At 42.5% G+C, this 22638-nt stretch overlaps 2 protein-coding genes and 1 long non-coding RNA gene across 3 annotated transcripts; 1 reads left to right on the top strand and 2 right to left on the bottom strand.

Moving 5' to 3' along the window:
• Positions 1 to 735: 735 nt before the first annotated feature.
• Positions 736 to 5185, bottom strand: LOC110978781 (uncharacterized). Its single transcript, XM_022234057.2, has 2 exons — positions 5046 to 5185; positions 736 to 4232 (listed from the first exon to the last, which is right to left on the bottom strand). The coding sequence occupies exon 2, from the start codon at positions 3018 to 3020 to the stop codon at positions 1437 to 1439; it is 1584 nt and encodes a 527-aa protein (XP_022089749.2). The 5' UTR covers positions 3021 to 4232; positions 5046 to 5185; the 3' UTR covers positions 736 to 1436.
• On the top strand, positions 5088 to 7524 carry LOC147796226 (uncharacterized). The gene is made up of 2 exons (XR_015428276.1): positions 5088 to 5228; positions 7163 to 7524. It is a non-coding gene; the product is annotated as an uncharacterized LOC147796226 (long non-coding RNA).
• bpnt2 (3'(2'), 5'-bisphosphate nucleotidase 2) lies at positions 7130 to 13480 on the bottom strand. The gene is made up of 5 exons (XM_022233976.2): positions 13095 to 13480; positions 12127 to 12292; positions 11200 to 11301; positions 10342 to 10521; positions 7130 to 9875 (listed from the first exon to the last, which is right to left on the bottom strand). Exons 1-5 carry the CDS (start codon positions 13449 to 13451, stop codon positions 9610 to 9612), a joined length of 1071 nt encoding a protein of 356 aa, XP_022089668.1. The 5' UTR covers positions 13452 to 13480; the 3' UTR covers positions 7130 to 9609.
• Between the last annotated feature and the right edge of the window lie 9158 nt (positions 13481 to 22638).

Below are 22638 nucleotides of genomic sequence, written 5' to 3'. Positions count from 1 at the left end.
AGGACCTTTTCCCCCGAGGAACACAATGAAAGGGTCACCCGAAAGCCCATGTCAGGCACCGCTAATGCGAAAGCTAATCTGGCTATTCAGCTGGTCATAAATGAACTTTGGCGGAGATTCAAGTGGCATAACCGGAACCTCACGAGGTTACACCCCCCCCACACACACAGCACGTATCCACACATGCGTCAGTGCAAGCCCTTGAAAATCTGTGTAGGCCTACCTACAGTTGCCCGCTCAGAATTTTCATCCAAGTTAGTAAGCTACTGAGCTGACAGCTCTCATCTGAGCCAGGATCGACAAGCAATATTTAAGGCAGCAATTCTCCAAGACAATTACCATATAGCAACAATCAAGCGTACAAAATTAAAAAGCGACGGGTCTGAGGCTGTGACTATTAAAACCCAAGAGGGCGATATAGCACGGAAAAGAGGCAAGAACTCCGATTACGGGCTATGGTCGACAAAGCACTGGACTGCATCACAACACACGAATTCAATTAAGCCTCTTAACCGATCGCAGTTGGAAAAACTTTGAGTTTAGTTTTCGTGTCATGTGACCGATATACAAATTTCTAATCAAAATCTTAATGGCTTTCTTCCTAGTGCAATGCCCCTGCTGCTTCAGATACGTGGTAAAACCCCGATCATGTGTTAAAGGAATATTTCGCTTCAATCACACAGCTAAAGTTGACAAGTCTAACCACTCTTAAATTTAGCTCCTCTTGCACCCTCATTACAAATAACATTATTTTATTGCCATTATTTAAATCATTTTAAAAAAGGCTCTAGAAAATGCAGTTGAAGCAGGTTCCATCTTGTGGGTAGATTTCATCAGAGCAAAAGCTTTCTTTCAAGTTGAGCCCGTGTGTCCAGGTGCATGCAACTGTAAAAAAAATAATTCAACAAAAAGACTTTTTCCCAGAAATAAAAAAGCTATCCACATGTGATATGCGTCAATCAAATAAGTGCCTATACCACTCTATCGCTTAGTCTTTGATAAACCTGTTTCCAGCACCCGAGTCTAAAAACCTTGGAGGCCCCTCAAGTGCCAAATCTTGTCTTGTCTCGTTTGAGCACGCGATCGTTACTTTAATAACAGTTCCATGTTTTGTTTGGGAAAGGAAGTTCAAAGTTGCCCCCCAATTTTGCCGACATGTCAAATTTGAATGACAAGCGATAGATGACGCTTTCTAAACCTGTAAGTATGCTCATACATGTACACATTTTGACCAACTTTAACACAGCTAAAGAGATATCGCTGCATTCCTCATCCATTTCAAATTCATTGACCCTAACCGAACTTACATTTGGCAAATGCCACGTGCAAGCACATGGCAAACAAGTCGTCTAAAGCGTTCAAATAAACTAATGTAAGTAAACGTTTTGTCCATGGGTGAGATTAAAATGGCTGCCGTGTGATAAGCTGTAACGATGTCATAAGATGGGCGGATTGGCACGACACGCTGCTGAACAACTTCGGTAATACAGCCACTCTTCCACCATTTGTTTACGGGTCTTGTACTCAGCCGCCGGGCAAAACTCCGGTGGCTCCTCGACAGTGATCACCGCCGGTTCCTTCGATTCCTCTGGTTCTGGTTCCACAGCCTGTTCAGGAGTTGGCACCTCTAGAACCGTCGGTTCTGGTTCCTGGGGTGGAGGTTCGACTGGTGGTATCGATTCTGTTGACTTCTTCTTTGCTCCTTTCTTGCTGCCGCGTTTGCCCTTGGAGCTGCCGGGCTTCTTGCGCTTTTCCCTGGGCGTAGTCGGCGACGAGACGCAGGCTTCCGAGGACGCGGACCCCGGAAAGGGTTTCTTAGGAGAAGTTCTCCGAGACGAGACGGGCTTGTGCGACCGGATGGTCCGGGTACTGACCAGTTTTTCACGGAACGTCACACGCTTCCCTTGCCCGGCCCCACCGCTGCCGTCGTCGCTCGGTCGGCGCTCGTCCATCTTCAGAATTGGCTGCGGCGAGCTACTGCCTGACCGTTCCCCCTCTACCCCCGGCGCTGCAGGGGCAACAGACGACCTCTTCTTAGCGGATTTCCTCGCACCCTTCCCTTTCTTGGAGTTCTTCTCCTTCTTTGATCCTTTACCTTTCTTGGAAGATCTCTTCCTGCTGCCCTTACTGCTGCTAGAAACGACGGACGATACTTCATCCTTGGTTTGATTCTCGATACTTTCTGCTGCGGCGAGTTCTTGCTCCAGTTTTTCTTTAGCGATTCTTTCCGCCTCGAGCTGAAGTCGTTGGAGTTCCAAAGCTTCCTTCGCTTTCCTCTCCTCGTACTCCTTCTTCATGTCTTCGAGGATGAGCATCATCTCGGCTTTTTCCTTCCTCTTTCTCTCCCTGGTCTCTTCCTCGACGATTTTTTCTTCCTTCTTCCTCCTCCAGTACTGCTCTCGATCGGCCTCTCTCATCTTGTCCGTGAATTCCGCCTTCAGCGAGAAGTCGTTCAGGTTCTGATCCGAGGCAGTCTTAACTCGTCGCAGGTACCGGTAGATGCTGGGCCGGGGCGGCTCGACGGCCCCTCGCGTGCTTGCCACAGCCAGTCGGTCGACGGAGCCTTTGTTGATGTACGAATCGAACGACCGGCCGCCTTTGACGAGGGGCGAGGTGCAGCGGGTCGGTCGGAGCTTGAGCGTGGTTCTGCTGTCCAGCATGGGGGAGTTCGCGCCTGAAGACCCGTAGCTGCTCCCGGGGCGTGAGCTGCAGGGCGAGGCACTGCCCGGCCGCGCTGGGGAAGCGCGACCGGATGCCGTTTGTTCCTCCTCAGCTATCTGCACCGCTTTCTCGAAGAGACACTTGCCCAGAACGGCCTGAAACTGCGACTCGATGTCTACAGTCTGCGGGATGACGTGCAGGGACTCAGCGGAGAAACTACGGGCCGGTTGACGGGACCCGGCGGGTGGGGCCCAGGACGGCACAGTGCGTGCTGTCAATCCTGGAGTCACGTTCAACGAGTTCAGTCCCATTGCCGACGATGACACAGAGCGAAAGTGGTTCTTTCTTTGCGAAAACATACTGTCAAATCCCCGTCATGAACAACATGGCAATTTTCAAATATTATATGCTGACAAAAATGCGACTCCGACTCGCATTAATTCAAAAGAGTTGCTCAAATCAGTTCAACTAAATCTCAACCTTCCATTCGATCCGTTGCACATCAGTAAATTCTCTGGCCACTGCCGCTGACTTATCACCGTCAATTTGATCCGTTTCTGGCTCCGATAGCGTATCATCAGTCACCTAGCAATGGACTCCTATCATAACACAGCGACAGTGATAAACTGCTCCAGCTTTGCTCTTTTCAAAAATCCAAAATCCCCTGTGTACATTTCCCAGCTTCGTGTTTGCCCAAGTTGAAAGCTCAGATCGATCTTTGTCCAACATGCTTTCAGCGAGGTGCCTTTGAATACGAAACGTGTGTTTTCAGCCTACAAGTTCAAACACTGAGCAATTGACAGCACAATGCACGACAGAAGTCAAACGGCAACACGAAAAGTTAATATGATCTTTTTAAGCCATCGTAGTCAACCAAAAAGAGAGACGGGCCAGTTCATGATACCAGATAAGAGGTACAGGTACTCCTAACAACATCTGGTGCGCCAAGTTGCTCTTCATTCGAGAAGGACGGCGAAATTAGGTTTCGGGGACGGTGAGCGGCGTCTGTTTTCTTTCAATAGCAGTGCTTTCTATGCCTTGTCCGCTTCGACAAAGGTTTGGATTGCATAGGTTGCAGTCATGTGACACAGTGGTTGCTAGGGAATTCTCATCAGCACTGCGTATTCGGAGATGCCCCCATTAATAAGCGGGCTATCAATCACTAATCCCGGTGATACTGTCTTATCGCGAATTAGTTGTGCACGATATTCCCGCTATACAAACAGCTATCGTCGTCAGCATTTATTTGGCTCCGTGGACGAATGAAGGCCGGGGAAAATTGACAGACATGATGTAAAGGTGTTTCATCGCTGGCTGGGCCTTCCCTGGTAGTACGTCAGATCTCAGGGTTTCTAGACACACACAACTTTTCCAAATTCCAGTTCTAAGTGTAAGGGTATACTCGAGTCAGCTTTTTCACACTGGTTTTGTCAACCAATCCACATTCACCGAGGAGCCTGCAGAGCGCCTCCACACGACGAGGGCCTGCTGATTCATCACTCCTGCATCTTCTGTTGGCCAAAAGAGGCTTTCCAGCATCCAGCCTGTGGAACCCAAGTCCGTCACAAAATCTTTAAGAAAAAAAAAGAAAAGAAAGTGAATCGTCAGTTGTCAAGATAAGGGCCTCTCGGAGCGTGCTCGTCATCGAAGTAGCCTACATTATTTCCACGACACACAGCTTGTTAATTCTTGCCTATGCCTTAAAATAAGCCATACTTGATACGTGTTTTTAATTGCTCCATTAATTGCTTTTCCTTTCTCAAAATTAGGTTTTTTTTTGCTTAACTACAAAAATAAGTACTGGAGATCATGAGGATGTTTCAAAAATTTTCACAGCCTCAAAAACTAGAAGCAGGAAAAATGAGATAGGAAACTAACGACCAGTTGTTTGATATCAGTTGTTAAGAAACTGAAACGTTAAGCACAGTTTCAAAATCGACGGACTGATTCCTGACGTCAAACCCACGTCCAGAAGAAAACATTTAAAAAAATGTAACAAGCAAAATCTAAAACACCGGCTCTCAACTTCCACATTTTACAGACATTATTATGTTTTTTCAACAACCGTTCAATAAGCACACACGCCCCTTTAATTGAAACCGAATGACCCTGTAACTCATTGTACAATCCGAACACGATACGCACACACGGTCGCAACTCGTCACCCCATGCACCCTATGTGCACCCCCGTCACCCATGACTACTGACACGCACAATTGTGAAGGGCAAATCAAACTGAATACAAAAGCCGCGCCGAATATCGGCTCCAACTCCCTGATGGCGTCATCATGACTCCAAACAAGACGTCATTGCACATGCCCATGTGATTTGTGGACGGGATAAGCGAAGATAGCCGTGGATCAACTTGTATTTAATGAACTTACATGTCGCTGAACAAACAGTGGCGTATATGAGAGCACTATGCACGACGTCAAACCCCTCGTCTGCTCGTAAAACACTCCAGACGGTTGTTGAAAGGTGATCACTGGCAGCGATCCAAGTTAACTCCAAGGATGTCCAACGACAAGTATTCCAAATAGACGTACTGTTACCACGGTCTCCACTAGGTACTTCATATTTTGAACACAATTTGTGAACGGCAAAATTTACCCTGTACACCAATCTACAAGACGTACATGTACATATACATGTAGTTAGCCTTGGCGTCTGTGTTGTTAGGCTGTTCACATGGCCAGGTACCTAGACTCCCCTCTTTTGGAGTCACGTCAACATCGGGATTGAAGGGTGCGGCTCAAAAGTTTGGGATGGCTTATCCCGATTTTCGACACTTCTTTCGTCACTATTCGGCTTGTCTCTTTTCTCCACACTTGAAATAGATCCCTAATGCTGGTTAATAAAATTTGAAGGGGATCTTCTCTAGTCATTCACCAACAAGGCAGCAAGTTATTCATCGGTAGACTTGGGATGTTTCGAGAAGTACCCTAAGAGCAGGTGGCACTCTCGGTTGACCGACCCGGCACAAACACTCAGCAAACCAGGCATCGATTCACTCCCCGAGGATAAAAGGCGACACAATTGTGTCTGGGTCGAGCCTAAGACGACAGACTAGCTGCCAGCTAGCAACACGAGAAATCGATTTCGGATCGATACAAAACACACCAGCTGCGATTCAGTAGGGATAGAAGTTTACAAAACAAACAAATATACTGGACTTAAATTACGGTGATCCACTGAGCATGCGCATAGCGACTTCTTAGGTGAGGATATCGAAACTCTTTTCAGAATCTTAAAGAAGATTACCCTTGTGGTAAAATGAGTTATTTTCCAAGCTTTCTCCCCTGTTGGAAGTAGACCTGTAGCCTTATTTCTGGCGTAGCCACGGGGGAGTCTGGGGGCGCACGTGCCCCCCCCCCAAAAAAAACGGATGAATGTATATTGAACAAGGCTAACAAAAGTTTGCCCCTAAAAAAACACACCACTGAAAGCTGGTGCCCCCCCGTGCTGGTGCTCCCCCCCCCGTAAAATCCTAGCTACGCCACTGGGCCAATGGCACCTCAGTGACGCCTTTTCAAAGACTGTTCCTGTGAAAACAAATTTCGTCTTCGGCCCAAGAGTCAAATAATAGGCCGAGATGGTGAGTGCTGACTCGCCTTGCTCTGCGTGAACAGTTATCGAACTTGGAACCCCTCATAGGAGCCACTGTTTTCTCTGGACAACGATTATTTTCAAGGGCAAAATATGAAAACTATCAGCTTGTGTAAAAGTGACATTATTTGACTCATCCACGACAGTCACTTGGCAAGACGGTCTTTTATTATTCAACCTACGAGAGCGTTTCTGAACTGCGGCCACCCTGCAGGGACATGAAAAAAAATTTTAAAAAAAGGAAAGTCTTCTCTTGACACCAATGCTTACGACGAGCGCGGTTATTATGAAAACGAGACAAAAAAAGTTGGCGAATTTGAATAAGTGTAGCTTACAAGGGCCACTTGTTTGTTCCAAAAATCTCATACATTTAGCCAACAACGACATCACAAACCTGTCGGACTCGTTTCTCCTATTTTGGTATTCCTGCCCGTTGAGTCGCTAATCTTCGGGGAGTTGGGTTGGCGCAGTAGTTCTTTCCTCGCCCTTCCACGTGTGGATTGGGTTTCCAGTCCCTACCTGATTCCGTGGGTTTTACCCAGAATATTCCTCTGAGGTTTTCCTCCCACCTCTAAAACGGTAACTGCTTCTCATTGTCTCCTCTCGACAGGTTTCTTCAGGCTTCTGAGCTACAGTGCCTAGGGCGCTTTTAAGGAATCCTTGGTGTCATTACCAGAAATAAATACATGTAATAATAATAATAATCTCCCGCTTTAAAGAATCCGTTTATATATAAATACATACCCCACTGTTATTATGACACAGACTTCATGTATATTCATCACTTTCTAAAAAAGGGAACTGTAAAATATAAGTTCCAGAAAGCAACTTAGAAAATAGGAAAACACAGCTTTACACCAAATAATATGCCATATCTCTTTTTTTATTCGCCAAGGAGAGAACTGGCAAGAATTTGCCTCTGAACCAGCAGCTGGTGGAAAGACCGTTACTGCCGGATAATTGAAAGACAACGCTTCCTCCACGCTAAATACTGGAGTCGTCAGCTCGATCGCCATTACAAAAGTGCTTCAGTTATCAATTCTGTGGACTGACGACTAACAACTTCTTCACACTATGAACTACGTATGGCACCTGATTTGAATATAAAACGCACCTGTGTGTAAGTACCACCATTACATAATTTTCTTCGTTTCTAACAAGGACAAGAGCCCACAAACCAAAAGCTGAACGAAACAAAGAGAAGGAAAGTCAAAAACGAGAACCAATCCATCATTAATAGAGAGTATTTCAGAAAAATTAGAAAAATTGTGGCCGCTTGCAATTTGAAATGCCCGTGTTTTCTACATTGAAAACCACAATTAAAACCATTCATGTACCTGATGCATCAGTGCTAACTGTACAAAACCTGTTTTCATGACTTGTTTCTGGTAATCAGTACCAACAATATGTGTTGCATTTCAATATTTCTCGACGTTTTAGTAACAAAAGCCTGGTGGAAAACATGATTGTACTATAGAGGGCTTGCACTGAGCCCCCATCACGGAGGACAGTTTCTGTTATGTAAATTCAGTGACAATAAAAGTGCAGAGTAGCTACTCGTATTGACCTTTTTCCTGTGATGTCACAATCGTGCTAGATCGAGACGTGTTGCGATGGTAATGAATGCATAGTGTTGCGATAGTAATCTACTTATTCAAGATAAAGTAGTCAAGCATGCGGTGTTCGCACGTGGGCTTCCACGTGGTTGAAGCTGCCCGTAGGAATGTATGTGATCACCGTGGCCAAGGCGGTCCACACGTGGTGGGATTGTTTACATTTGGCGCAATCCAGTCACGTTGGTGAAAAAGGTCTATACCAGCACATCACAATAGCCTTCCCTCCATGATGGCGCTCCCCCACAAACACTTTTTATTTCCAGATGAACAAGTATCATTCTTCGAAACAAATTCCACTGGCTGAAAATTTTTTGCATTACTTTTTTTAAAACGTTTTCAGATACACAGAATACATACATGTACTACAAATATCAACTTCTCTTAAACCCTAACAGTTCTGTGTAATCATTTATCCTTTGAAATTTCACAGTAAACTTCGATTCTTTACTTCTTCTGTCTACATTAGAAAATACAAAAAGGGCTCCTATTTATTTACGAAAAAGTTAAGAAATTTGGTCAAGTTGCTATTTAATAGTTTCGGAGATGCAAAAACCCGACACAAAACTTTGACACACCACAGGATGGCAGCATATGACCGTAAGTCTTTGGCCCTAATTAAATCGGCAATAAAACAGTTTTCAGTGTCCTGCATCTATGCCGAAGCCTACAAATCCATCCTGACCAATTCTCATTAAAACCAGCTGGATGGCAGATTGGAAAAGAAAGTAAAAGTTGCATTAAATGCCCATTTTCTACCACCAGAGGGCGCCATATTTTGAGAACAAATCTGAGAATCAGACATACGCAACAATTTCAGAAAGAAAGTTAGGCTACAGATTTACACAGAACAAATAACACAAATTGCATTCCTTTTAATTTACATCTACAAGATGAAATCTTCTAGCACCCCCAATCACAAAAATAGGCTTTTTCAATGATATTGCCGAAAGTCTAACTTCACTTTACGTCTTGTTTTGAACTCTACAGCTGCATAAGAACTAGCTGTTTGATTTAACACAAGCCAATTCCATCTTGGTCCATGACAGGTGGACTTTGGCAATTTTTGTGAAAAAAACGCAACATTAGTAATGTTTGGAACAGTAGAGTGCTTCAACTCAACGAGAGCAACCGTATACAGGGCAATACATATGTTTACTCAAGTGTACGCTCTCGTACACTGTGGCTCGGACATGCATAAGTCACAGTGCCCTCAATGGATTGCGCAAAGAGGAGATAGCACATCTTTACACTGCATGTATGATGAAGAATAAATGAGGTTTGGGGGAATCTCAGGTCTGTCTGTTTCCAGCTGTGATGGATTCCCTTTCCCCCAAATTTGAGCTTTAATCTCGCTTGAAATTGGTAATTCAGGACAGGAACGTCAAACTGAGTGCCATTAACCTAGGATATGTAAATGAACTACGTTCAATCAGTTTGAACATGATAGACCGATGACCATTTTGATGTCAGAGACAAAGCTGGGATGACATTGAGATGACAAGTGTTAAAAAGCCAAGAGTAACAAAACTTCATGAGTACAGGCCGGTTCACACCTTAGCAAAAGCAAAAACGATCACAAACTCAAGCAGTGACTTTCAAATTGTTGTCTGCATTTCAACTTTCAATGCAAACAATTTGCGGAGTCAACTTCGTTTTGCGTCCGCCAGAAGTGTGAACAGGCCTCGGCTAAGGCGCAACTGACGATCACTGCTCCGTTTCGCAGCGGCTACCGCTGCTTCGCATCCACCACAGGTTTCAGCCTCTCCAGGAACATCTCATGCTCCCAGAGCGTCGCCAACAGCCCGCCCTCGTTTTTGGGGTTCGGTGAGGTGGGGTTCCAGTGGTAGTCGATCCCGTCCCCTTTCAGGGTTGTCATGCGACCTTTGGCCTCGTTCAATAAGGCGTTGCCGGCGCAAATGTCCCATTTCTTGATCAACGTTGTGTGGATGTAAGCATCAGCTTTGCCTTCAAAGAGGGACCACACTTTATATCCTGAAGAACAAAAGGAAAAGTTGACCGTCAGAAATAAATATTGAAATATTTCAACAATGATTCTGGATGATTTCTTTGGTTATTCAAGACACATAAAAATGACACAGAAAAATATCTTTTTCTTGCAAGTGGTGAGTCCATTCTTTCATTGAATTAATTGAAACAAATTCAAAAATAACTGCATATCTTGAAAATTTTAAAACCAGTTCTCAGAATTGTAGCAAATTTATCTTGAGTGGCATAAATGATTTTCTATGCATAATAGTGAAGTACATGGAACACTTTGTGCATATATTTATATACATGGTTACAGTCATTCCATTGGCCACCACAACAGGCAACGATTCAAAATAATGTTTTAAGTATCCACCATTTACGAAATGTTTCTCAGCTTTTAAAAATTCAATATGTATTTTTACAAATGAAATGTAAGAGGTTGGGACCAAGAGGAAGGGCGGAGTCTTACCAGCACCTCCGGCAGGGATGACTTCGGTTTTCTCCCCGAAGGACTTCTTGGCAACGCTTTCCACAGCACCCTGGTGCGAGCGCGACACGATGATCTTTGGACTTGTCGTGAGCTCCTCCGCCGCCTTCTTGATGGGAAGCTTTAGGTTGGGCGAGTGGGTCTTGCCAACGTATGCCCACACTGCCAGATAAAAACAGACAACTTACAGAGATTACATGTAGATATTTGCTTACAAGTCGACCGGGAGGAGTTTCTGCAAATAATGCAGAACAAACAAGAAGGCAGGGACAGTCTTGGTCTATTTAGTAAGAAACAATTAACCGGTCGGTGTCGTCGGTTGACCACATACTTTGAAAGACATTCTCACTTACTGCATTTCGCGTAAAAGTGTTTGAGCTAAGCTCTTTGAGCTAAGCAAACAGGTTATCAATTTTCTTTAGCCATGGTCACGTAACCAGGTTGCTCAGTGGGAAAGTCCAAGTGCTTGGTGTACCCACTAAGGGTGTAGTCCCATTAAAAAAACGGATACACATTTGCAATTTTTGTCACTGCGCATGCACTGGCTGGTTTATTTTCTATGTCCTTGAGCAAGGCAAACTACCATATTTAATATTCTCTAGACGCGAGTGTATACATGTACCTTTGACCATTACCACCTTAGCCATTGAAATTCTATATTTTAGCCAATGATGCACACGCACCATAAACCTCTTTTTCTTGACTGAGAGAAGCGTTTGCACTAAAATGTCCTGCTCTGGGACACAAAATTGACTATTTCATGAAGCACCTCTAGAAAATTACAGGAGCAAATCCATCAAACATCAAACTGGTGACCTCCAAAAGCTACATGTACCTTACCTGTCTTGTCATTGGTCTTGAATGGTTTATGGATGATACCGATTGTCGGTACTCCGCGCACCGCCACACACACCATCGTGGTCACATACTCCAGCAATTTTTCTGCAAACAGAGTGGATTGGATAATCAATCCTTTGACATTCTTGACAGGGAAATAGAATGCCGACTAGATTCCTGTGACAAATGTGGTAATGTAAGGAGCTCACATTATATACCGTACATGTAGATGTGAGTTTTTTTGGTTGTTTTTTTTACAATTTTCTGCTATACACCGGTAATGAATATGACTTATCTGCTGTTATGCAGCTCTGTGAAATCGGGTCAGTCAACAATCCAGTTTCAAATCCAAGGAACAAAATGTTCATTTGGAGTGAACTGGAGGTGAAATTGAACACCGACTTGAAGGTGATATTTCTGCAAACGGGCCACCCATACAAGGCAGAATGAGAGTGGTCTAGGGTTGAGTCAATCCAAATAATTCACTATTCAAATATTCGACATTCTATCTGATCGAATATCCCACTATTCGGTCGTATCGACCGGCAGATTGTTGATGAACAAACCATGTACAAAATCAGTTGCACCAATGTACACACTTGTAAGTTATAATCAATATGACAGATTCTCACATCTAGGAGAATCTCCAGCCACAATTTAGCAAGATTTAAGAGGTGAACAATACTTCTTGGCATGTTGTAAATTATTTTCTATTCCTTTTAAAGTGTTTCATAAATAATTTAATTTTTGAATCATTGTAAGATTTCTGTCGCCTTTTATTTGAATCTGCTTGAAACAAGTCTCCGCAGTCGTTTTCATGAATTTTGCATTCAAATATTCAAATTCGGACAATATTTGACTGTTCAATAATCAATTGAATATTCGTAACCTTATTCTGATATTCGGCACTGCCCTAGAGTGGTCTCTTACCTGTGTATTCTTGCGTAGCATCTAATGGATCGATCCAAACGGTGATGTCATCAAATGGAACCATTTCATCCTCCTGCACCATGGTCACTACGTCCGACCGTTTCGTTTCGAGGAGCAGCAGTTTGCTGTCGTCCCAACTTCCAACTTCTTTCTCTTCCGACACAATCTGTCAGAAAAAAAAGTTTCAAAGCACTAACAAAAATAACAGGCCTCCACACCCATTGCCCTGAGAACTTGAAGGCATGGTAAGTCTGAAAACAGAGATTTATAACAATTATGAACTTCGTGGTGGCTCCTGGGCTCATAAATATTTATGTAATTATGGTAACCACAACAGTTTCCAAACCCTGTTCTTTACTCAACCCCTCTGGACTCAAAGGGGCATGATTACTTTGTGGTCACTGGGAAAAAATCTCATTTACTGTTGAAACACTACATCTTTTAATCCAACACACTTCTTTTTTATTATGAAGTAGGCCATACATATATCCCCAACTACCCCCGAAATATTTGTATTCATTTTTTATACTGTTCTCAACAACGAACAAAATAAGTAAATCCACAGATAAACTGACTGGAGGACTGCCACTTTAGGTGTACAATAACAGGTTGAAATGCTTAACAGCCTCCTCCTATGTGTAGCTTCCATCTCGAGAATGACAGCCCATTCATAGGTCGCTCTGAATACAATATGCTTTTCTACATTCGTACATGTACATGATGTAGCTACATAGTAATGACATGTCTAACGTTTGTCTAAAGTGGACATGCTGTAGGCCTAGGTAGGAAAATATACTACTCGGCACCGTGACAATGTGATGTTATTGTTATGACAAAAATAACTAGGCCTGTCAGTCCCGCAAAATGAATCTTTGATTTCTGTCAAAAAAAATGTTTGTAAATTTTGAGAGGAATTATAGTTTGTAAGGTAGAAGTAGGCCTGACAAAACAGAAGGTCATTTGTATACCTTTAGAAGCGGGAATGTCTTCTTGAGACTGTGTACCATGGCTTTGTGTGACCTCATATCCCCATCTGTCACTGGGTTATTCGCGCCTTCCCGTGTCTCGCCTTTGCTCTTCTCGTTCAACTTCTGTTCCTCCATCACTTTCTTGACTTCTAAGCCGCCGCGCTCGGCTGCGTCGATTCCCGCCGACAGCAGCTGCCGCAGGCTGACCGTCTGCCCCGGCCTGACGATCTTGGCTTCCCGTTCTTCCTTTCCGTTCCACGATCGCTGGACGTAGAGGATCACTGCCCCGGCCAGGAGGAAAATCACTACAAAACCGATGGGAGAGATTCGCACACTCGCCATGTTGGCACTTGCCATTTTATGACCTCTGACCTCTGTAACTGTTTACTCGCGATATTTTGTCGCGAGAGGGCGTGTATGAAAAGCGGAGAAAAATGTCTGAACAAATAATTATTCTCAAAAAATAATCCTTTTCCTCGGTCATTGGCGTAACTACGGCGGGGGGGGGGGGCACAGGCCCTAGCATATGCCCGTGCAGTAGTAGAGAACTGACAGTTCTGGACCACACGCCCTTTTCACCGTTTTCAGCAAAAACCCCTGGGTAGTACATCGACGCAAAAAATCGGGGGAATCCCCTAAAAATCTGGAATTCCAGATTTTAACAATTTTCCCTGGGTACCTCATCAACCCCAAAATCCAACTCTAAAAATACCGGGTAAATATACACCTTCTGAGCCAAAATCTCTTTCACCCACCTGCGCCGGGGATTTCCACTTCACTGACCTTGAACTTTTGGCCCCGGCTGACTAAACAACTCGTGACTGGTACTGACTTACACAAACAAAAAAAGGGATTTCCCCTTGCTACAAGTCGAGACTTGCCCGACCTGAACTCGTGACCTCTACTTAAAGCATGGCTCTGTTCAAAGCAAAACACGCTATGTTTACAACCGTCTTAAGTAAATGCTCTTTGTATAAATGGAAGAACAAACTGGAAACTTGAATTGTTATTTTTGCAAAGACGTTATTAGTTCTCGGAGATTGACGGACTGTTTAGATTGCTCTCGTTGTTTTGCTTCTAAAAATTTATATAACTGCGTCGAATGTAAGTTGTGTAAGAATTGTCGCCATTGTAAAGATTGCGTTAGATGTAAGGGTTGCGTCATTAGCATCAATTGTGGTAGATGTAAAGATTGCGTAGATTGTTTTAATTCGTATGACTGTAGTTATTCAACCGCGTTGAATGATTGCGAGGACTGTCACAATTGTAACAGTTGTATCAAGTGTTTTGGTTGTATCGATTGTACTTGTTGTGTAAATTGTGTAGAGTTGCATGGGTATAATTATGTAGCGCGCGTAGATGGTAAGTTTAAAAAGCTGAGACCTGTGCGAAAGGGGGAATTATTACCCATTTCAGCTACTAAACTTGACTCAGTTCTATATAAAAGTGGGTTCATTATTGAATATGACACAGATCTAAAATTTATATTTTAAATAAAAATGATAAAAAATTTAAAAAAACCTTATTATAAATAGAACATGTATATCGTCTCAAATGATCACAAACGTCTAAATGCCGGCAACAAAAACCCAAAAATTACCTACGGTCCCTTTGACCCTGAAAATTTAGTCATTTTAAGACCCGCAAAGAATTCTTCTAAGATTCTCTATTCTCACGAGGGCCAACATAAACGATTGTTGATTAGACTCGAAGACCCTTGTTATGGCGTTAACCCGGTTTACAAATATGGTACTAAGGAACCTACTGACCAAAAACAAATTTGTTATCAACTGTCTCCCAATACTGAATCGCTGCTATTACGTATAAATGATTCAGTTTACAGACATTTTGAAAAATTAACAGATGAGGCCCTGGAAGACCTCCCCGTGATTACGCGTAACTCTTTTAAGGTGTCTCAAAAACTAGATGACATACCCGATCAAATTAATTACTTAGTTAAACCGGCTTATACCGATAAAAGTAGGATGTACGTTAAGATCGCCTATGACGCCTCTTTGGTGGATAAATCGTTTAAAGAAATTGATCGCTCTCTTTTTGCTAATAAGAAATGCCAAGCGATCTCTTTGATCTCTCCTAAAGATATTTACTACGGCGCGCACGGTTCACTTTCTTGTGGTGCGAGTGTTAGGTATAGAGTTATATCGGCTATGCTAACGGTTGAAGAAAAACCTTACCTTTTGGACGCGTTTGATTAAAAGCGAGCAGAGCGAGCGAGTACGACCGAAGGGAGTTAAATAAAAGTTAGTAAAAGTCTCAATTTAACCTTGGTTATTCCAGGGTTAAATTTTTTTTTTTGCTTTAAATAAATAATCTCTTTATATAAAATGACTGATGCGGAACTTTGCCACTTGCTGAATCTAAAGGAAGTACACATAATTGGGGCAACGAGAAATGTTCAACCGAGGTCACCTTGTGATCACCAAATACTTGAAACGGGTGAAAGATACACGTGTAAACATTGCGGCCAATTTTTTGGGTGGGTTTCCTCGTACACCCCAGCAGACATGGGAGATCGGTACTTTAATCATCACGTTTGGACGAAACCACCGCCGCCAAAATCGAGAAAAACCTTACAAAAATTTAACATTTGTTTTCAAAACGGCGAAGCGGGTGAAATAGAATACAAGTTGAATCAAGTTTTAAACGGTAAAATCTCTCGAGGTAAACCGTTGGAAGCTTTAATTGCAGTCTGTTATCAAGATGTCACTGGGGAAATCGAATCTGAAGTTAAAGACCTTTTTCAAGTCTCGGATAAGCACTGGAAAAACGCTATGGAGAAGTTTAACCTAATATAAAACGTATATAATAAAATGGGGACGCACACTTTTCACTTGACCGAGAACCCGCAGACGTTTAGATTGAAAAACGAGATCAACAACACAAAAGGAGACAAAGTCGTCCGAGTAAAGAATATTCAGTTTGAAGCTGGATATTTTAACGTAACAAACGCTACTGAAATTGAGTGGGATACAAACTTGGACGGTAGGCCAGCGGGGGTACTTGGCGAACGACCACCCGGTATGCCCTCAGTGGAAAGAACGGATTCATTTCCCAATCTAGAATTAGTACAAACAGCTAAAAACAGATTGATCGAAGCAAATAAAAGAGGCGAGTTAGCGGAAGAAATCAGAATAATCGCTGATGAAATTGAGCAGCTAAACCAAGAAATCGCAGCTTTAGAAGATCAGTTAAACCAAAGACAACCATCAGAAACGAGAGTTCGTTTAGCTTTTGATCTCGACGATAAAAAAATCAAATCAGCTTCACTGCTCGAGGGGCAAAGACAAGCTTTAAATGAAATCTACGAAGGGAATCCACCAACTCGACCTACCACCACCACCAGGAGACCCAGAAGAGAATTAACTAAAAGACTGTTTTTGACGGGACTAACTGAACCTATATACGACAGACTTCATTCGCAAAGCTCATCCGAACAATTACCCGAGGGTCAAAGAGGAAGCATCGTGGTATCCCCCGGTTATTACGGCATAGACTGGTTTCACTTTTTGTTAAACTCGATACCGGGCGTTTCTTTTAAGGTTCACACGGAATCTAAACGGGTGACTTTGGCCATTACGGACCCCAATCTCAAGTTGCGACTAAACAAAGAAGTGTCCAAGCTATTAAACTTACCCAAAATAAAACTTTTACCCAACGTCATTTACGAAGGCAATTACGATTTAAACCCCTTGAAACTAGTGTTTATTCATTGCAAACAATTAAATACATTTGACAACTTTTATAACGGAAAGACTTTAGACTTGCTGTGCGTGATAGCTACCGAACCTCGCACCCGTAATCACTGTGAAACGCCTAAAAAGTTAATCGACAGGAACATTAGTGAATTGACTTTTTCTGTTAAAAATGACAGAGGTGAGCTCTTGAATAACATCGGCAAAATTTTAATCGAGTTAGACATTTTTTAAAACACGTAATTATAAAAGATGACGACTAACATATACCCGGACTTGACTTTAAACTCGGTTGAACAAGCGGAAACAAAGGTTTACAGGCTAAGAAAGATCGAAGAAATTAAATCCCAAATCCAAAGAGAACGCGACGCGAGGGAAGCTTGCTACAAAAAGATCAAACGACTTTTAACAGCGCTCGGATACGTGGAATATGGAGTAGAAGCACTGGGCGCCACATCGGCAGCAGTAGGTATTCCCGCCATCTTGGGTGTCATTACCGGACCCGTCGGACTCGTGATGGAAGGAATCGCTATCGGTGCGTTTGGTGCTTACGCGATTCTAAAGTACGCATCCCGTAGACTCACCCACAAAACTAAAAAACACGATCAAATTCGAATGCTGGCAGACGCTAAATTAAACACCATCGAGGAATACGTATCTCACGCGATTGAAGACGGTGACATATCCCAGGAAGAATTTGTCCTTATTTTATCCGAGCTGAGAAAGTTTAACGAGATGAAAGAAAAGATTAGATCGCGTACGTCTACAAAATTGGAAGAAACTAAAGCTCATACCAAAGAAGAATTTGAACGCCAAGTCAACGAAAGAGCAGAAGCGCTAGCCAACGAACGGGCGGCGGTTTTAAAAAAAGATCTTATGAAAAAACTTGGCGAATAAGTTTTACAAAGTCGGTTGAGTACGAGGAGAAACCAGAATCACCACCCGCTTATAAAAACTTGGTCTTCCCAACGGCTCCTCCTTTTTAAAATTCTTTTAAAATAAATGGGAGGCAATTTTAGTAGTCTAAATATTTTAGTAAACGAAGACAATTCATTTACAGCCGAGTTTCCAAATTTAACGCACGCGTATAAATTACCAAAAGTAACTACGGATGAAGCGGTCAATAGGTGGTCTGCCGAGTCGATATCGTTTTACCAAAATCAATTTAATTTCTCGGTCTATTGCGCGACGACGGCTTGCGGTGTGGGTTTTGATCTGCTGTCTGACCCTAATCCATACGTCTCGGCTTTATTTAACTTTCACGTGTATTACACCGTACGAAAAATACTTTACGACTGCGTGATGCCCATTCCGAGCGACGACGTATTTGACGCGTTACACAATAATTACGACCATCGGAAGTTTACCGACACGTGTCTTTTATACGGAGTAGACCCGAATAAATCGTACAAACAAACGAGGGACACTTTGTCGAACGGATTAGGCACAGCTTACTACTACGACAATGGATATATACCCGTTCCGGGTAAAAACTACGACGCGCACGACTTACACGTAACCAACGGTAAATACGCGGGATCTACTTATATGGGATTTGGATGGGCGAAGCCACCTAAAGGCTCCGGTCACGCGAGTACCTACACAGTTACCTGGATTTCACAGTCGGACGCGGTTACTTTGGCCTGGTGGGATTTCGTTCCTAAAAAGTCTAGGTTGACGGACGTGGGAATCACCAAGGTAAATGAATCAATTCGAGCTTACGTCTACGCTTTGCTCGGGGCACAGGCGCAGACCAAGACCAGCGTTTTGGCTACCGGCACCGGATTAGACGCGCGACGGCAATTTATTACGATCGTAGAATCTTTAATTAATTCGGGTCCCGATTTGGAACAGTCGATTGACCAATATCAAGATTCGCTACAATACGCAAAAACGCCTTTAAACTTCGTAGTTGCCCCAGGTTTGTACCTGGTACCCTCGGATATGGACTTACGCATCGGTACGTTCGAGGGCTATAACAATAACTTACAAGTCGCGACTGAGGATATGAAGACTGGATATGTACCGAGTTTGAATAACGGAGCGAGTACGAGTACTAATGAAGAAGTGTTACCGAGGAAGCCAACTGTAAAGCCGGTTTTTAGTAAGCCTTTAGACGCACACAACGAAGAGAAATTGTCCTTGACCATTGGAGCCGTTGCCTTGGGTGTCGTCGGGTTTATATTATACAAGGTTTTCACTTAAACGAAGCGAGAACGTTTTGAATTAGAGCAAAAAAAAATTCACCCCAAATTTGAGGTGAATTTTTATTTATTTTAAAATCTATTTTTACACATTCTTTTGTACGTACGTCAAAAGCAAAACACCAGCGCCAACAAACAAGGTCCAAACGTGTTCTGCCACCCATCCGACCGCTTTACTCGCCACGTTAAAAATCCAACTCAAAATGCTACCGATGATCCCGGGTAAAGCTCCTAATGCGCTCAACCCGAGTTTCTTTAATACGTTTGCCAAGTTCCACAGTTGTCGTTTGATCCAATCGGTAACTCCACCCTTGGAAGGAGGAGCTGGCGTTGGTGTCGGTTCAGGCGTTACGCTAGGAGTTCCAACAGCTCTAACGCTAGCTACGATACTACTAACGATGGTACTTACCGCTAAACTAAAAGCCGTTAAGATGCTTATGATCGTGACGCCTTGTTCTCTAAATATCGTTCGAATCTTCTCGCGTAGTGTCAAATCCGAATTCATGATCTTATTGATCGTTTCCTTGATGCGTTTAATTTGGTTTCTCAATTGACTGGTGTTTCTATTGATGACTTCTAATCTACCCCGTCTTTCGACTCGTAAGTCGTCCAATTGTCGTTGAAGTCCCATACGTTCTTCTTCAGACGTCGCTTCTTCTAACTCGGCTTTGACCTGTTGAATTTTTGCGTCTAACTCATCTAATTTACCTTGATTTAAAATTAATTCTCCTTTTACCGTTTGTAACGATTTATCTAAAGCGACCAACTCGCGATAGTTTAATCCTTCTGTTTGAACGTCTATGTCACGGGTGAGGTCTTCCACGATGTCGCTCGCTAGATCTGCTTCTTGGGGTATTTCTACCATTTCTATGCTCTCGGGATGGAGTTTTGCGAGTTTACGAGAGACCCGGGCAGCTTCTTCTTTTGTTTTTCCGGAAACGTAATGACGCAAGCCTAAAACGCGTTTTATAAAATCTGTGTTTGTTCTTTGTCTAATAGTACTTAGGCTAAGAAATTTACTATTATCGTTTTCTTGGGTTAAAAGAACTTTTTTGCCTTCAAACTTTACGTACAAGCGATCTTTACTATCTAAATTAAAAATATTTGGATCTTTAATTTCTGTTTCGTAACCAGTTTCTCTTTTGATAGCTGTGTAAAAATCGTTCACTTTAGATTCACGTAACAATTGCCTAAGATCCATTAAGTTGACTTGTCTCGTTAGTTCTGTTTCGTGTAAAGGATCGACGTCTTTAATTAACTCGTTGTATCGCTTTTCGATCTCTAAGCCGCCATATATTTCATCTTCTTCGTCTGGCCCAACAGTAATAGGATATGTAAAATCAGTGTCTTCTAACGACGTTTCTGTTTGCGTTGGATTAAGTATTAAGTCCTCCCACTCCAATTGCAAGTCTTGATCGGTCTCCTCTTTGTTTTCTAGTGGTATTTCTTCAAAATCAACTCCTCCTTCAGCCATTTCACTTTAACTTTAAAATAAAGAAACTTAAGCGGTGGGTAGGCTAGCGGGTAGGATACCCTGCGCCACCAACCAACCTTGGGTAGCCAATGCGCCGCTAGACAAAGCGGTTAATTTTAACGCATCTTCGGCGGACAACTTATTGAAATCCGGTGGTTTAATTTTAAATAGCTTACTCGACAGCATGGCGTATCCGAGTGAGATTCCTGAAACAACTGCGCCGTGGTAAACCGTATTGGCGATTCCGTTTACGTCGATTGATTTAGCGTTACTCATATTTAATAATAAGGAACTTTTATTCCATATCTAAAATTGGTTCTTGTTTGGGAATATTCGAGCTTTGCTTTGGTTGAACGCTAATTTGTCGTGAACTGGTAGACTTATTTTTCCAAATTAAGTAGAGAACCACAACACCAGCGATACCCAATCCACCGAGTATCAAGCTTCTGTTTTCAAAGGCCGTTTGGGTAAAGCTAGATTCTTCACTCGGTTCGTCCGCTAATTTCATCTTAACGAGTTGTTGCTTCATCTTCTTGTTATGTTCGGCCAATTTTTTACCTTGTTCTACGCGCTTCGGATTTTTACTTTTGGTGATAGTAACTGACTTAACTACTTTCTCCGGTTGACTTTGTTGCTGGCTCACTTCCGTTTCCTGTTGCTGATTCGTTTGATCTGTTGTCATCTTCTTTTATAATAATAGAACTTTTGTTGAATTCTAGATGTTTAGTGGTAATCAACATAGCTGTAAGTGGAGACAGGTACACACCGTACTTGTAACAGACCTCTGTAAGTAAATGACCCATGGTTTGACTGATGATAGGGTCGTCGTTTAGGTCTTTAGTCAGTGCTTCTTCTGATTTTAAGTTGACGTTGAATCCGAGTAGATCGATCGGGGTGGCTATTCCTAGTAGGCGAGAGTACAAACTTAAAATTGATTGACCAAAGGTTCTAACAATCTCTTTGCCAAACTTAACTTCGTACAAATTGAATAATTTTTCTTGTTCGTTTGGCGGTAGAGCTTCGATCTCTTTTATCGAGTATTCTTTTCCGAGATATTTCTTGCTTTCACCCGAGGCAGCTACCGCGCAGAGTCTATCCTTTACGTTTGAGGTTGAGCTGCTCGCTCCGCTTCGCTCGGTGAATATGCTTTTTATGTCTTCCATTTAATTATATACTCTTTAAATTTGTTGACCGTTTGTTTGAAGCAAAGATATTCGTAGGTATAATAAGTCAAGTTAGCTGCGATAACTAGCTGGATAAGTAGTTGAACGTATTGTAGCACGGTTATCATTTAATTATAGCAAATAGAATTTAGCTATAACTGAGTTGACGTAACCCAGTTATAGCAAAAGGTAAGCAAAAGACAACTAAATTTAACTAGTTTTATAGTAATGGTGTGAGTGCTCGATCTCTAGTTTATCGCTCTTTCTAGCGAGGTTACACTTTAAACAGCAAAGCACACAATTTGATTTGATATGCCCGATTCTATTGTCTAGTCGTTCAATAGTGCATAAATCGTCTCTATTATCTATAAATTGCATTTCAACTTCACAATCTGGATAGAAACAGCGGGGGTAATCTTCAATTAACCCGCTGCAGAAATCTGTGTCGATAAATTTCTCGGGATTAAATCGATCGTTTTTCTTATCTGAATGTCGAGCGCTACGAATCCAATTTCGTATAGTTACTTTGATTGGACCAGTACAAATCTTGCAATGTTCTCTCTGTTTTTCGTGAGGGCAAATCGATGACCCTTCACATTTAACGCACTGATGTCTTAATCTGCCGTGCAAGCAAATTCCTGAACCGCCGCAGTTAACACATTGGTGTTTTTGTCTTCCGTGGGGGCACTTGTTTTGTTCTTGATTAGCGCGCACTTTGGCAATGCAATTGTCACAATTCAAATTAATTTTACCAGTTCTTTGTACAGAGAAGTTCGTTAGGTCTAGGAGACAACGGCAATTAACGCATGTTTTCTTACTTTCGATCATATTATTTAACAAACGTAATTAAAAATTTTTCCTCATTTTTAATGAACAAAGAAATGAACCGGCGCTTCGGTATTTAACACCAACTTACTAAATTTCACATCACGTAGATGCCTTTTAATTTCCCCTCTCTTTTCATCTGGTACAATGTCGTTCTCGTCCAGA

This window comes from Acanthaster planci, linkage group LG18 (genome assembly GCF_054643075.1).
Source record: "Acanthaster planci isolate LZ-2023a linkage group LG18, COTS_SCS, whole genome shotgun sequence".
In the NCBI taxonomy this organism is placed as follows: Eukaryota; Metazoa; Echinodermata; class Asteroidea; order Valvatida; family Acanthasteridae; genus Acanthaster; species Acanthaster planci.
This window is presented reverse-complemented; position numbering and strand designations above follow the sequence as displayed.